This window comes from Dendropsophus ebraccatus, chromosome 7, assembly GCF_027789765.1.
Source record: "Dendropsophus ebraccatus isolate aDenEbr1 chromosome 7, aDenEbr1.pat, whole genome shotgun sequence".
Taxonomy (NCBI): domain Eukaryota; kingdom Metazoa; phylum Chordata; class Amphibia; order Anura; family Hylidae; genus Dendropsophus; species Dendropsophus ebraccatus.
In genome coordinates, this window is record NC_091460.1 from 142,202,033 (window position 1) to 142,219,071 (window position 17,039).

General features: G+C 43.7%; 1 protein-coding gene across 2 annotated transcripts in view; it reads right to left on the reverse strand.

Moving 5' to 3' along the window:
* Positions 1-16,424, reverse strand: part of MAML3 (mastermind like transcriptional coactivator 3) — a 243,185-nt gene extending 226,761 nt beyond the window's left edge. For both annotated transcript variants that reach the window (XM_069978621.1, XM_069978620.1), the window contains exon 1: positions 15,056-16,424. In XM_069978621.1, coding sequence (XP_069834722.1) covers positions 15,056-15,607 — 552 coding nt within the window. In that variant the 5' untranslated portion in view covers positions 15,608-16,424. The remainder of the gene's footprint in view (positions 1-15,055) is intronic.
* Positions 16,425-17,039: the final 615 nt, after the last annotated feature.

The window sequence follows — 17,039 nt, forward strand, 5'->3', positions numbered from 1 at the left end:
TTATAATAAAGAAACCTATTTCCCAGAAAACTATGCGTCAGCCATGACTTTTTCCCTTCTCAATCATATCAGCAAGTTCAGCAGGAGAGGGCCCCTTTAAATGTAGGATCTCCGGGCTTCTTCCTGCTTTCAAGACGAGAGGTGGAAGCAGAACCTGACGGGTCACCAATCACTGGCCGAGACAGGACGCCAACCCTGTCAGTGATTGGCCAGGCTGATAACCCTTTCACTTTGGCCTATGTATCTGGGCACCCCCAAGGTATGGCCAGAGGTATCCCCACCTCTCTCACCGATAGTAGCACCACATGCATTTATCTACTGCCTAAGAGTACTAAATGGTTAAAGGGGTACTCCGACAAAAAAAATTATTTCAAATCAACTGGTTTTTGAAAGTTATATAGATTTGTATTTTACTTCTATTAAAAAAATCTCCAGTCTTCCAGTACTTATCAGCTGCTGTATGTCCTGCAGTAAGTGGTGTATTCTTCCCAGTCTGACACAGTGCTCTGTCCATGTCAGGAACTGTCCAGAGCAGGAGAGGTTTTCTATTGGGATTTGCTGCTGCTCTGGACACTTCCTGACATGGACAGAGCACTGTGTCAGACTGGGAAGAATACATTACTTCCTGCAGGACATACAGCAGCTAATAAGTATGGAAAGACTGGAGATTTTTAAATAGAAGTAAATGACAAATCTATATAACTTTCTGACACCAGTTGATTTGAAAGAGAAATTATTTTCGCCGGAGTACCCCTTTAATTCTGTGAATTGTTCCATTCAGGTCAAGACTGTCTAGACTGAGACTAAGAGACGTTTGACCTATCCAAAAGCATTATGCTCACAGCCAGCATTGCTATTGGCAAGTTATTGCTTCCGCTACCTCTATATACATGGGTGATTCTTAGCCTTTAGAGCAGCGGAATGCCTCATCGACTTAAAGTCAAGCCGGAGACGATCGCTGGTTCCCCAGAAAGGAAGCAACAACATTCATTTCACTTTCTAAGTTCTAGCAGATAGGGGGCAGCGGGGTTAATATGAAAAGCTGTAAAATGAAATAGAAAGCAGATGTAAGCCCTCTAAATGAGGAAACATTAGATCAGGGTTTATTGCTTTTAAAGTGGCGTCGCTTCATTCAAGAAATACTCACACTATTATAATATTTGCATAGATATTACACCCCCTGAGAGTTCTGCAAACAGATTGATCTATGTAGCCAGCAATGTGCAGAGATGAAATTAAAAAGTACACAGGATGCAGAGTTTATAGAATGAACAAGCGACTGTCGCTCGAAAATGCTAAAGATAGCTACAGGCGTAAAGCTTCTAACGTGCGCCACAGGAATCACCGACGCCGTGCAGCAGAGGCGGCGGAACAGGAAATCTGGGTTCTGATTGAACTCTGTGCAGGACGCGATCGTCTCAGAACTAGAACTCTCATCCTGGCAATGATAGAAGATAGGATGCACTTAGAAGCTGGAGAAATATCCTAAAGCCAAGGGGAGCGGGAAGGAAAAGACGAGGGTCGCTGATCCCTTTAGTACTGAAAATATTACCTTAAAGGGGTACTCCGACTAAAATCTTTTTCAGAAAGTTATATAGATTTGTAATTTACTCCTATTTAAAAATCTCAAGTTTTCCCATACTTATCAGCTGCTGTATGTCCTGTAGGAAGTGGTGTATTCTTTCTGGTCTGACACGGTGCTCTCTGCTGCCACCTCTGTCCATGTCAGGAACTGTCCAGAGCAGCAGCAAATCCCCATAGAAAACCTCTCCTGCTCTGGACAGTTCCTGACATGGACAGAGGTGGCAGCAGAGAGCACTGTGTCAGACTAAAAAGAACACAACCTTTCCTGCAGGACATACAACAGCTGATAAGTACTGGAAGACTGGAGATTTTTAAAGGGGTTATCCAGTAAAAATCATTTTCTTTCAAATCAACTGGTTTCAGAAAGTTATATAGATTTGTCCTTTACTTTTTCCCATACGTATTAGCTGCTGTATGTCCTGCAGGAAGTGGTGTATTCTTTCCAGCCTGACAGTGCTCTCTGCTGCCACCTCTGTCCAGAGCAGCAGCAACTCCCCATAGAAATCCTCTCCTGCTCTGGACAGAGGTGGCAGCAGAGAGCACTGTGTCACTGGAGAGAATACACCACTTCCTGCAGGACATACAGCAGCTGATAAGTACTAGAAGAGTGGAGATTTTTAAATAGAAGTAAATGGCAAATCTATATAATTTTCTGAAAATAGTTGATTTGAAAGAAAAAGGTTTTTGTTAGAGAACTCATTAACCATTTTCCAGAAGTAATTTATGCAGTAGGTCTATGGGGATTTGCTGCTGCTCTGGACAGTTCCTGACATGGGCAGGGGTGGCAGCAGAGAGCACTGTGTCACTGGAGAGAATACACCACTTCCTACAGAACATACAGCAGCTGATAAGTACTGGAAAACCTGAGATTTTTAAATAGAAGTAAATTCAAATCTATAGAACTTTCTGAAACCAGTTGATTTGAACAGAAAAAATATTTTTACGGGAGTACCCCTTTAAATGACCTAAAAAAAAAATATTACCATTAAAACAAACAATAAAACAAAAACACTATGTTTGCTCTGTAATTCAGTAATCGCTGTATGATGAATCCTATGTCTCTGCCACCCAGCTAAGATAGCCAAAAACAAGACAACATGGTGTCTGCAGCGAGACAACCTGGAGCTGCCTGTATAAATTATTCAGAGTGTTCTCTTCATAGCCGCATTATATCTCAGCAGGTGCAGCCTGACAAATCCTGGGTGTCCCAGGCAGATTGCTGCACAATGTGCAGTGTGTTTAGTAACCACCTTTGAACCTTTGCTACTGACGGAGGAAATGATGCATCTTTATAAGGTGCACCAGGAGCTACACGGGGTTCGCTGGGAGAGGAAGCCGCCATTTATCAGGAGAACATGCCGAAGAGTTACAGAATAATCTTCCTCTATATCCCGACTCTGTGATAGGAATGGGAACCTGCGGATTACAGACAATTAGGTGAAGATCTGCGGTGACCTCTAGATCAGTGCCCTATGGTAAAAAAAAAAGACCAGATTTTTAACCCCTTAATGACCAGGCCTGTTTGTGACACAATTTTTTGGTTTTTCTTCTCCAAATTTCGTTTAATATAATCATTTCATGTAATAGGGCCTTAAGCTATCTGACCCAAAACCAGAAGTGATCATCATCATCATCATCATCATCATCATCATCTTTAGCTCATCTCAGGAGGCTTGGCTTTAGCTCACCTTTTCCCTGCCCCAGAAAAGTATCCACAATAACTCAAAAAATGCTCAAATTGTCTCAAAAACTGGCAGGTTCCAGCTCCCATTAATTCATAGGGAATTCTCAAAACAGCATGAACACTGAAAAAAAGAATTGATTAAAGGGGTTCTCCGGTGAAAATCCTTTTCTTTTAAATCAACTGGTATCAGAAAGTTATATAGATTTGTAATATTACTTCTATTAAAAAAATCAGAAAAAAAAAAAAAAAACAGCTGCTGTATGTCCTGCAGGAAGTGGTGTATTCTCTCCAGTCTGACCCAGTGCTCTCTGCTGCCACCTCTGTCCATGTCAGGAACTGTCCAGAGCAGGAGAGGTTTTCTATGGGGATTTGCTCCTGCTCTGGGCAGTTCCTGGCATGGACAGAGGTGGCAGCAGAGAGTACCCCTTTAAAACCAATGAGAACCTGAAATAACGCCTGGGAAAAAAACATCCAAAATAAAAACTATGTGTAAAAGTCATGCTGATCTGCAAGCTGTTTTGGAGGCTGTTTTTCCAGGTGGGGTGTGAACATACCCTTATGTTATGGCAGAGACCAGATGTTATAATTATGGTGAGAAAAATCACTCTCATACAATGTGAACACTTTTCTGAGGGCGCGCTGTGGTTTCCTACAGAAGCGGCTCTAGAAACATTTCCTATAACGGCTTCTGGGATGAAAAAAAAAAGTTTACATATCGAACACCTGGATAGCCGCAATTGTTGTGGCACTTTTATTAGTGGGACCTCTCTCCATAGACTTTCATGGTGGCGACAAAATAGCAAATAACCGAACAGTCTACACATAGGGATGGGAACCTTGGCCCTCCAACTGTTGCAAAACTACAATTCCCATCATTACTGGACAGCCGAAGCTTTAGCTTTGGCTGTCCAGGCATTATGGGACTTGTAGTTTTGCAACAGCTGGAGGGCCAAAGGTTCCCCATCCATGATCTATATGAATACCAGACCCAGCAATACAAAGAGGGAGGTGTATGTGATATATGTGAGTTGTTATGGTGCCGCACTACACACAGTATCCCTGTTAACGGTCTGTTCCCCACAAACAAGCTCATGTCTCTACAATAAATAAGATACAAGAATTTAATTATTTTTCTTTCAAATCAACTAATGCCAGAGATTTGTAATTTACTTCTATTAAACAAAAAAAAAAAAAAAAAAAAAAAAAAAAGTCCTCCAGTACTTACCAGCTGCTGCATGTCCTGCAGGAAGTGATGTATTCTCTCCAGTCTGACACAGTGCTCTTTTCTGCCACCTCTGTCCAAAGCTACAGCAAATCCCCATAGTAAACCTCTCCTGCTCTTCAGACTGGAAAGAATACACCACTTCCTGCAGGACATACAGAAGCTGATAAGTACTGGAAGACTTGAGATTTTTTAATAGAAGTAAATTGCAAATCTCTGGCACTTTCCGGCACCAGTTGATATGAAAGAAAAAAAAATAATTGGTGAACAACCCCTTTAAAGGAGCAAAGCATGGCACTAAGAAATAAAAGAACGGACATATCGGATGCCGTGTGCTTCTACTTTTCCTGTGATCTGCAAATAATGATACAGCTTTCCACAAGTGCTTCCTTCCAAGAATACTCGAGCTGAGCAACTGTTCTGGCATAAAACGGCAGCTGACACAAAGGGAAAAACAGCTGGAGGAGACTTTATCTGCTGCTGTCCAAAGCAATAATATTCCAGCCGAACACTTACATATTTACTGAAGTGATGGAGGAATAGAGAGATCCCTGCGCAGACATCTTGGCTGAGTGCGAGGTGCGGACTGCTGATAGCATGAAAGTATTGTGATTATACAGCCCAACACAACACTTACTGCAATGGAGGCAAAAAATAATACAAACGTAATCGGTCACATCGCTATAACTATATCTAAAGGGAAAAACAAACATAATAGATAAATAAATAAAAAGTCTCCAATAAATGTGTTCTCGTTTTCTTCAGAAAAATAATATGTGACTGTATCTAGTAACAAGGTGATATTGTTCCACTTTTATTAAAGGGGTTATCCAGCGCTACAAAACATGGCCGCTTTCTTCCAGAGACAGCACTAGTCATCTCCAGTTCAGGTATGGTTTGCAATTAAAGTGGTAGTTCACCATAAAATTTCAAATCAACTGGTGCCAGAAAGTGCCAAAGATTTGTAATTTACTTCTATTAAAAAAAAATCTAAAGTCTTCCACTACTTATCAGCTGCTGTATGTTCTGTAGGAAGTGGTGTATTCTTTCCAGTATGGAGAACAGGAGAAGTTTTCTATGGGGATTTGCTGCTGCTCTGGACAGTGGCAGCAGAGAGCACTGTGTCAGACTGGAAAGAATACACCACTTCCCACAGGACATACAGCAGCTGATAAGTACTGGAAGACTGGAGATTTTTTAATAGAAGTACATTTAAAATCTCTAGCACTTTCTGGCACCAGGTGATTTGAAAGATTTTTTTGGGTGAACAATCTTTAAAGCTCCATTCACTTCAATTGAACTGAGTAGCAAAACTGCACCCACATTGGAGACAAGAGTGGTGGTGTCTCTGGAAGAAAGTGGCTGGAAAATCCCTTTTAATCATGTTACTGTGCCTTATGGGCAGTGAAATGACAGCCCAGGGCCTGTGTGTCACCATACTTCACAAATCTTACTTGCAGACTCTTCCTCACTATGTAGAAACATTTCCTTGTGAGAAAGTATGCAATTTGATCAGCATATGTGTTCACTATTTTCACAGCTACAGAGCTCATAATGTGGATTGTAGATGAAGATTATTGGAATAAAGATTAATATATATGGCTAGCTCTCACCATCCACATACAGGACAGACAGACACTCTGCAATAACTAACTGCACGGTCAGAGCAGACACCATCTAATAGATCATATCACTGCCCTGTCCCATTTTAGGCTGGAACTTGGAAGTGTACCTGTCGTTATAACTTTCAACATTTAAATCAACAGTAGATGTGATATAAAGCAAGTTTGCAGTTGAAATCCTTTAGTTTATTTTTTTTGTTAGTTATCATGCTGTACAACAAAGCTATACTTACCAGAAATCTAGGTCCAGTCTCCAGAAGGCAGCTATATAACAGCTATACTTACCAGAAATCCAGGTCCAGTCTCCAGAAGGCAGCTATATAACAGCTATACTTACTGTATCCAGGTACAGTCTCCTGAAGGCTGCTATATAACAGCTATATTACTGTATCCAGGTCCAGTCTCCTGAAGGCATCTATATAACAGCTATACTTACTGTATCCAGGTCCAGTCTCCTGAAGGCTGCTATATAACAGCTATACTTACTGTATCCAGGTCCAGTCTCCTGAAGCTTTTTAGTCTTGTGCTGGTTAAAAGAAAAAGAGACTAAACACAGCAAGTGTTGGCCAGTACAAAGAGTCATGGCTCACTGTGTCCATTAATCAAATGACAGATGTATTTAGTCTCTTTTTTTTTCTACCAGCACAAAACTAAAATGCTTCAGAAGACTGGACCTGAATACAGTAAGTACAGCTGTTATATAGCAGCCTTCAGGAGATTCGACCTGGATACAGTAAGTATAGCTGTTATATAGCATCCTTCAGGAGACTGGACCTGGATACAGTAAGTATAGCTGTTATATAGCTGCCTTCAGGAGACTTGACCTGAATACAGTAAGTACAGCTGTTATATAGCAGCCTTCAGGAGACAGGACCTGGATACAGTAAGTATAGCTGTTATATAGCTGCCTTCAGGAGACTGAGCCTGGATACAGTAAGTATAGCTGTTATATAGCAGCCTTCAGGAGACTGGGCCTGGATACAGTAAGTATAGCTGTTATATAGCTGCCATCAGGAGACTGGACCTGGATACAGTAAGTATAGCTGTTATATAGCTGCCATCAGGAGACTGGACCTGGATACAGTAGGTATAGCTGGTATATAGCTGCCTTCAGGAGACTGGACCTGGGTACAGTAAGTATAGCTGTTATATAGCTGCCTTCAGGAGACTGGACCTGGATACAGTAAGTATAGCTGTTATATAGCTGCCTTCAGCAGACTGGACCTGGATACAGTAAGTATAGCTGTTATATAGCTGCCTTCAGGAGACTGGACCTGGATACAGTAAGTATAGCTGTTATATAGCTGCCTTCAGGAGACTGGACCTGGATACAGTAAGTATAGCTGTTATATAGCTGCCTTCAAATTTTCAAAGTTACAACAACGGGTATACTTTAATGTACCTACTGCTATTACTAAACTCCTAAGACCCTCTATAGCACAAAGCTATGGAGATACATCACAAAAACAGCCATAATTTAACAAGTGAACTGTATCTACTGATAATAAGAAGCTACACAAAGGACAGCTGCCCAGAACTTTATGAGTAGTCAGAGATAAGAGGGAAGCCTTGACTTTACCTTCCAGGCACAGAGTAAAACCTCTGGGGCGCAGCCCTATCCCTATTTCCTGTGTCCTGTCTTGGTCTCTCTGCTGCTAGAGACAGAATTTGCTAAACAACAGGCAATGAATAGCAGTTTGCAGGAAAGTGAAAACACCTATTGGCTAAGGCATTAGAGCTTTTTTTCAAGGGGAAAAGAATCATTTTTGATAAATAAAGTGATTTACAAATATGTTAGGAATCACCCGGGCTATTAAACGGAGGAAAGCTGTTTGAAACGATGGTGACTAATCTAATGAATGCTTGTATGGTGTGAAACATCTGGCATCACGGATCTCAAGTTTATTCGTCTATCAGGGGAAATATCCTATGAGGTCACACTTTCACACTTATTTCCTTTTTCAAAAAAATTAAAAACAAGTGCTGCTGGGAAGTGTAGTTCACCAGAGACATTGATGGAGGAGGAAATAACTAGCTTCTCCTCCTACAATACAAATCAGAAAATCAATCCAGCTGACAGCATGGGACATAAGAGGAAGGGAAGACAAGGGATTTAAATAAAAATACATAACATTAAACCACTGCCGGGTGGAGTGAATAATATTGATTATGTCAAGATAATTGGCACCTGTCGGGGGGGATATATTAGGCGGTAAGTGAACAGTCAGTTCTTGAAGTTGATGAGCTGGAAGCAGGAAAATGGGTAACAACTCGGACAGGGGTCAGGAGCATCTCCAAATGTCTGGTGTCTTGGGGGGTTCCTAGTATGTAGTGATTAGTACATATCAAGAGGGCTCAAAGGATCCCTGAATAGTTCAGTGGAAATAATATATATTTAGGTATGAAATTCGTGATCCGCAAATTTTTATCTCCCTAGTGCATCTGTAGTGATCTCCGTATTGCACTCCGTATTTAGCAAATACGCAAATAAATAAATAAATAAAAAAAATAAAAAAATTGGGAAGGCAAAAAAGAGCTTGGTCATCTGACAAAAACGTGGATCCGCGTGGTTTTGCAGATTGCAACTAGAGATGAGCGAACTTGCCGAGGTTGGGGTTCGTATTAACCTGAACTCTCGGCCTCTGATTCCCGCTGTCTGCCCGCTCCGTGGAGAGGGTGGATACAAGCTGAAGACCGCCTGGAAAACTGGGATACAGCCATAGCCATAGGCTGTATCCCAGTTTTCCAGGCGGTCCTCCGGCTGTATCCACCCTCTCCATGGAGCGGGCAGACAGCGGGAATTAGAGGCCGAGAGTTCAGGTTTATACGAACCTCTCTCTCTAATCGCAACATGCTCTCCGCAAATTCTGCACTTTCCCATAGACTTCTATTGGAGTGTCTGTACTGCAATTACGGACCACATTACAACCTGTGCTATTTTTTTATTTATTTTTTTGTGTTGCTGATTCGCAAATTTACAGGATGTATGAATAGCACCATAAGGCCATGTTCACATGGCGTAAGAGACCAGCCGTTCAGTGACCCGACAAGCGGCCGCTCTCTGAAAAGATCATCCTGGCCAGTACTGCAGTACCGTTCAGATGATCTTTTGGACCGCAGAGTTATGATGCAGGCGCATCTGTGCGCGCCCGCATCAGAACTCCCCACACCAGGGGCGTAGCTAGGATTCATGGGGCCCCATAGCAGAAAACTGTACGGGGCCCCATAAATCCTGTACGCTCACCTACCTCCCCACCCCCCACTGCCAAACACAGACAATGACCCACATATACACACACAGAGGCACCATTATCATATATACAGATACGCCACTGACATACACACATATATACGCTGTAATGTGATTACACTAGTGCTGATGTATACACCATGAATAGACTGTATACAGGGAAATCATCTCAGTGTAATAAGAAATACTCAACCAGAAATAAAAGAAAATTCAGCAGATATTAATGGTGGGTTCTTTTATTAGAGCCCAGCATTAATAGAAGCTGCTGCAGAACATCTTTGGGAGCAAACCTGTCAATCACTTGAGACACTACTGACATACACAAACACACATACAGCAGTGTTACAGACACTACTGACATATACACACACACACACACATATAACCACAGATACAAACACATACAGACATATAAATATATACACAGATACATATGTACAGTACACTCACTGACACACATACACAGCACTTACAGCTCCCTCCTCCTTCTGTAGTCCGGGCTGATCTTCACATAGAAGTATTCAGGACCTTTGGGTCATGTGATCATAAGGTCCTTCATCCCTCTCCTTCTGTGTTAGAATCCTGGCCGGAGCGTATACTGTGTGTATACACTAGGTTTGGGACTCCATTCATGCACATACAAGATATGTTTTGTATAAATCCCGGCCATTGTTGCAAATTGCAACAACGGCCGTGATTTATACAAAACATACCTTGTGTGAACAAGGCCTAATGGTGTGTATTCTAAGCAGAGGATCTTTACCAGTAGTGTGCCACAAGGGTCTGTTTTGGGTCCTGTTCTTTTTTGGGTCTGTTTCCTGATGACAGAAAAGTAAGTGAGAGAGTTCCCGGAGGTGTCAGTAATATGGACAATAATTTAGTTTTACTAGATCTGTGGTCAAAACAATAAAAACGGCAGTTCAATGTTTCCAAATGTAAGATAATGTACTTTGAGGCAAGGAATCCTCTATCTGAGTAATGTATTGACAAAGACTTCAGAAGAGAAGGGTTTAGGGGTAGTGATTTCTAACAGCTTCACAATAAAGCGTCATAATAAAAACTTGTGACATGTCCCCCAGAAACTTTCTTTAATGGCAGGCATACCTTAAAGTGTCTCTGTCGTGTTTGTTTTTGTTGTTGCAGAATTCAGTAGTCCAGGCGATTTTAAGATACTTTGTAATCAGGTTTATTAGGCAAATATGGCATTATCTGCATTCAAAAAGACTTTCCCCAGCCCCCCCCCCCCCTCCTCTCTCTTATTCACTGCTCATTATTAGGAAATCTCGACTGTTTTACATCAGTCGGGCCCTGTGTAACCTATAGAGAGGGGAGGGGGAGGAGGGAGATTAGCAGAGAACAAAGGATTACACAGCGGGAGCTGTGTGAAAGCCGGTATTCAGAGGTCAGAGAGGTCAGTGCTAACTTCAGAGGAGATAGCCCGGTGATGTAGCTGTAAATTAACTCTTTGTTGTCCTGTTTGGTGCCTTATCTCCCTCCACCCTCCATAAGAGAACCATAAAGACAGGGGAAAGAGCTTCAAACTGCTTTTTCATGATAAAAATGCTTTTTTCGGCTAATAAACCCAATTACAAAGTTTCTTAAAATCGCCTGCACTATTGATTTCTGCAAAAAAAATAAAAATTGAACAACAGTGACACTTTAGGTATCTCCTGTTGATGTCTTGGTGCCAGATATACCATCAGAGGTCCTAGCTTTGACAGGTCCCATACAATTAATACATTTTATATGACTGATCAGTATTATTGTACACCCTGAGAAACATAATAACATAATAATAATAATATAACCATTTTTAACCTGCAGTCTAATGGTTTTTGTTCCAATTTTTGCTAAATAAAAAGGGAAACAACTGGAAGACAAGTCAATTATATAAAAGTAAAGTATGTTCAGTCCTTGTTTGTATGGTTAGATATATCTAGAAGGTCTCATAGCTGCAGATATATGAGATAAAGTAGAGATCATGTGGACAGACAGTTTTGTAGACTTCCTGTCACTAATCCTATTGAAGAGCACAATAACCAGTGTCTCCAAAGCCAAAGGCACCAATAGAAAACCTTTGACCTCACAGCCAATAGATATGCTGTAATATAGACGCTATCCCTTTCAAACACTTCAAAGCCAAGCAGTGAAATATAAGATATTACATATCTGACAATGTGCACTGATTGTACACACAATGTCATAAACCAAGGAGGTAGAGAAAATCTCGGCACTCACCAATAATTTTCTTTCATTTGTTCAGTACTGATACATCAATAGTTGCAGTCGGTACGCGTTTCGGCCGGCTGAAGCTGATGAAGGTCATGCCTGGCCGAAACGCGTTGATGCATCTGCACTTAATAAATGGAAGAAAATTATTGGTGAGTGCCGAGATTTTCTCTACATATTGCTGGTTTCCCCTTCACTCTCCTACTATAAACCATAGAGGATCTGCATAACAAAGTAGGCGCGATATTATAAAAGAGAGAAGACGTATGTATCGAAATATATATATTTTAGCAATATCGAATCACCTTATTTTTGACCTGGATAAGAAAAATCCACAAGCCGTGCTAACATTAAACCAAGCCGGTTCTGGTTTACCGTCTCCTTAGTTTCAGGCAGCTTGTCAGCTTCCTGTTTAAAAGTAGAATAAAAATAAAAGCATGTGTCTGATGGAGCAGAGAGCGCTCCTCCCCTCGTGTTCTCCATCCAAAAACTGAAAAACAGACAAGAGGATAACTGGACACAAAGGCTTGGAAGCCACCGCTCTGGTGGAAGCGTTCCAGTAGCGAGCTCGGAGTGCATATATTACCACTGTGGTTGTGTGGCTGCGGTCTGCAACAAGACCAGTTAACCCCTCATTCCCTGTTATCGTAACTAAAGCTCAGGTATACCTAAAGGGGTAGGGAACCTTGGCTCTCCAGCTGTTGCAAAACTACAACTCCCATCATGCCTGGACAGCCAAAGCTAAAGCTTTGGCTGTCCAGGCATGATGAGAGTTGTAGTTTTGCAACAGCTGGAGAGCCAAGGTTCCCTACCCCTTGTATATGCCATCCCTAACATTACACTAAAATGTTTCATGTTCTTTATATGAGCAGCACACAGTCAGAAGGTGATATAAAGAAAGAAGTCAGGGAATTAGTAATAGGCAGTTTTTTGCCATATACCCAAGTTTTTTTTAGATGTTATAATATTTTTTTATACTGTTATAAAATGGCACACTATCTATTCCAATGTAATATTGCTATAGGAAATGTTTACATCTATTGTATATATATATTCATATACGAAAGGCGACAACCTTAGAAGGTATATAGAAACTGTTTAGGTCCTTCCACCCTTTCAGCACTAGTTCACACTCTATTACCGTCTCGATGTGTTCGGGCTTGTTAACTCATAAATGACAGCATCGAAATGTGTCATGAAACAAACAGCCACAGCACATCCTATACACATAGACATAGAGCATAGCCCCCTTATACCTCATATCAGGGTCAATGCACAGACCTAGTGTCTAAACATGGATCTATAGGGTTAAAGAGCACTGTGAACCTATAACGTCACGGAAAACGATCAGTGCTTTAATATATTTATATAAGCTTTATATATATATATATATATATATATATATATATATATATATCATCTGCACACAGTGAACTTCTATCCACGACAACCGCCATTCATACTATTATCTGGGGATCTTGTTATAAAAATTATTGTAGCTTTATATTACAAATATATCTTATTATATTATTAACATAGGTGTAATGAGAAGGAGCCGGTGCCCTCCGCTCTCTCGCAGTATGGAGGAGACATGATCTTCTTCTCTCTTTACAACATTATGCAAGGGAAGAACAGGGCAGATTCTGCCTTAATGCAGGAGAAGCCAAATAAAGGGAGGGGGTTGCTTCCTGTAAGATATCTAACCAGTCTAACAGCATCAGAGTCAGAGGGAATAAGAGGGAGGAGGAGGAGGAGGAAAAGGAGGAGGAGGGAGGGAGGAAAAATAGCCACTACTGTGCACATCCCCCTCCCCCACAAGCCAGAGACACCCTCAGAAGTGAGCAGCCTGGGCTCTGACAGTGTCCTGATTACACTTTACACTTGTACACCCCACCCCCCCAGCCTCATGACTCTATTTAACCACAAAATTCCAGTTGTCTGGATGGATCAGGCTTGAGACAATGCTTTTTCCTGGACTAGCTATAGGAGGGGAAGTGTTGTATATAGCAGCAGGATCCCATATATTATGATACATGACACTCCGCATAGTCAGCATTCTGCATTCACCAAAATATTTATTGTTGCCCATCAAGTCACCATTGCACTGTTTGACACTTTGTATCTATTTGTTATCACTGTTATTTTACAATATAAGAAGCCAAATCCTAAAGCAATAAGAAATGACAGGACTATATCCTGGGGTACAGTCACGTTCTATAGAACAGGGGTAGGGTGGGCTCTCCAGCTGGTGCAAAACTACAACTCCCATCATGCCTGGACAGCCGAAGGCTGTCCAGGCATGATGGGAGTTGTAGTTTTGCAAAGGCTGTCCAGGCATGATTGGAGTTGTAGTTTTGCCAAGGCTGTCCAGGCATGATGGGAGTTGTAGTTTTGCAAAGGCTGTCCAGGCATGATTGGAGTTGTAGTTTTGCCAAGGCTATATAGGCATGATGGGAGTTGTAGTTTTGCCAAGGCTGTCCAGGCATGATGGGAGTTGTAGTTTTGCAACAGCTGGAGAGCCAAGGTTCCCTACCCCTATTCTATAGGAAAGCATCTACATAGAGGAAACAAAAACCTCAACAAACTCTGAATTGATTTTTTTTTTTTTGCAATGATTATTTAACTTTTTCCCCCAATAAGTAATAGGGACAATTTCCTGCAAAAAAACACTAAACCATCAATCTCTTATAACATCACACGTCATGGAGTTCACTGCTAGATGCTACTAGTCCAACAAAATGCAACTTTTCCTGTAAAAAATCAAGGCTATCAATAAGTGGTATAGACTAGGTGACCTAATGGTCTTATTAAGGGACAAATGCATTGCTTCCCATCCCAGCATGGGTTAATGCACATGTCCTAGGTCACAGGTCCATGCCACCCATTCACCAGAGCAATGACAGCTTCAATCAATGGAGGGGTTAATGGGAGCCAGCAGCAGCACAGCCCACACAATGACTGGCTGGGATCCTTTGTTACATGATAAGTGTGCAGGGCACCAGGGGGGCTAAGCCACTTAGGAGATAACACTAGGGGGATCACCACTCAAGCTGCCAATAACTCCACTGCAGCCAGGTACCAAGAGTATAGGCCAAAGGTATAGGCAACCTTGGCTCTCCAGCTGTTGCAAAAACTACAACTCCCATCATGCCAATGGCTTTCTAGGCATGATGGGAGTTGCAGTTTTGCATTAGTTTTGATACTTGGGTATCACCATAAACAAGACTGTAACCACCAAGACTAGCCCCATAAACACCATCAACCTCCTACTCCAACAACAGTCAAGTCAACTTTACTAAGAGAACTAAAAAAAAAAGTGCTGAAAACTTTGAGGCATTGCCCACTGCAGCTGGCTCCACCCCTAACCCCAGCTCTGAAAAGAGAAAACACACGGGATAACCCCCTCCTCCCCCCCCCCCCTTATGCCAAGCAATGAGAGAGTGCCCACTAGCTCCCCCTCTTACCATGATCAGAGTGTGGTTCCTGTGCTCTGCTGTCTCTGCATCCTGCTTGCCCTGTGCTGGTGCTGGAGGAGGATGATGATGATGATGATGGTGGTGGTGGTGGGGTTGTTGCTGTTGCTGCTGCTTGTTGGCACCAGTTCCTCCAGTGCCAGCTGCAGCTGTGGCAGGAGCTGCCCCCTGGCTGGTGCCTGACTTCTTTGCTCTCTGCTCCAGTGTCCTCTGATAGAGATTCACCGTGTCCCTTCTCTCCATTTCCAGTTGCTCAGCCTGGGCTTGCTGGTACCTGCTCTCGCAGCTGCCATGGTGCCTCCTGCAGCCCTCTATCCTCTGCCGGAGCCTCTCCACCACGGTGCTGTGCTTGGGTATGCTCACACTGCTGCTGCTATTGTTCGGTGCATTGGGGGCAGCAGCGCTGGGAGGGGTATTAGCACCACTGTGACTACTACCAACCCCAATGGCAGCGCCACCGATGCTGCTGCCCAGGGCATTGCTGATGCACAGACTGCTGCTGCCGTTGGTGGAGGCAGCAGAGGGGGCTGCGAAATCCCCCATGCCAGTCCCCGGGCACACTATTTTGGAAGAGAAGTTTGCAGTGCCCCCTGACTTGGGAGTATTGGGGGCTTCCTCCAGGTGGGCTGCTGTTATAAGGGATCAGGAGGAGCCAGGTTGGGGTGCAGAGCCAGCATGGATGACACCAGGTCAGTGCATAGCCCCCAGGGAGGAGAGGAGAGGGCAGCTCTCATAGGATCACACATACACCAAGGAGAAGAAGAAGGAGAAGAAGAAAAAGTATGTTGAAGAGCCAGGCAAGAGTTGTGGAGGAAGCAGCAGCAGCAGCAGCCTCCTCTTCTGTCTATAATCCAGTGTGTTCCCAGACAGGAGCAGAAGGTCCAGGCAGTGGGTGACCACCAGCAGCACACATGACTACTGTCACTTGCACACACAGCAGGCGTGCAGCACACACACACTCATGCTCACACTCCTCCTCTCAGCAGCAGCACCCACACTCAGCTCCTGCCGGACTCCTCACAAAAAAAAAAGTTTACTGGGGGGTGCAGCAAAGCGTCCAAAGTACTTTTTTGTGGATCTCCTGCATATTAAACGCAGGGCAAAAAAATAGAAAAAATAAACCAGAGATTGAACCAATAAAATGAATGTATCTCTTTCTACATAAGTCATAAATCCTGAGGGAGAGACAAGGAGGAGGAGGAGGAGCAGGGAGAAGAAGAGGCAGGGGGAGAGAACACACAGCTCAATAAGCCAGAAAGTGGAGCAGTGCAGCAGGCTGGAGCAGGAGCTAAGCACGGCTGCTGCCTAATGTAAGTGCTGCCAGTGCTGCTGCCTGGGCTGTTATTGCTCCTCCTGCCACCATCACAATGATCAAGTGCTCTCCTCCTCCTCCTCCTCTCTCAGCTTCCTCCTCCTTCATGCCAGCGGAGTGATATCAGGACAAGAGCTCAGTAAACAGAAGCGAGAGGCCGTGAGGCGGCCCCGGGGACCAGGTGCAAAACCAGGAGCAGAGTCAGAGAGTGCGGGAGGAGCGGAGCGGCCGGGGAGGAGGAGGAGGAGGAAGGGCAGGAGGAGGAGGAGGAGGAGGAGGCAGGGCAGGAGGAGGAGGAGGCGACAGGAGGAGGAGGGAGTAGGGCAGGAGGAGGAGGCGGCAGGGCAGGAGGAGGAGGCGGCAGGGCAGGAGGAGGAGGGAGTAGGGCAGGAGGAGGCGGCAGGGCAGGAGGAGGAGGAGGCGGCAGGGCAGGAGGAGGAGGAGGCGGCAGGGCAGGAGGAGGAGGAGGCGGCAGGGCAGGAGGAGGAGGCGGCAGGGCAGGAGGAGAAGGAGGAGGAGGAGGCGGCAGGGCAGGAGGAGGAGGAGAAGGAGGCGGCAGGGCAGGAGGAGGAGGAGAAGGAGGAGGAGGAGGAGGAAGGGCAGGAGGAGGAGGAGGAGGAGGAGGAGGCAGGGCAGGAGGAGGAGGAGGCGACAGGAGGAGGA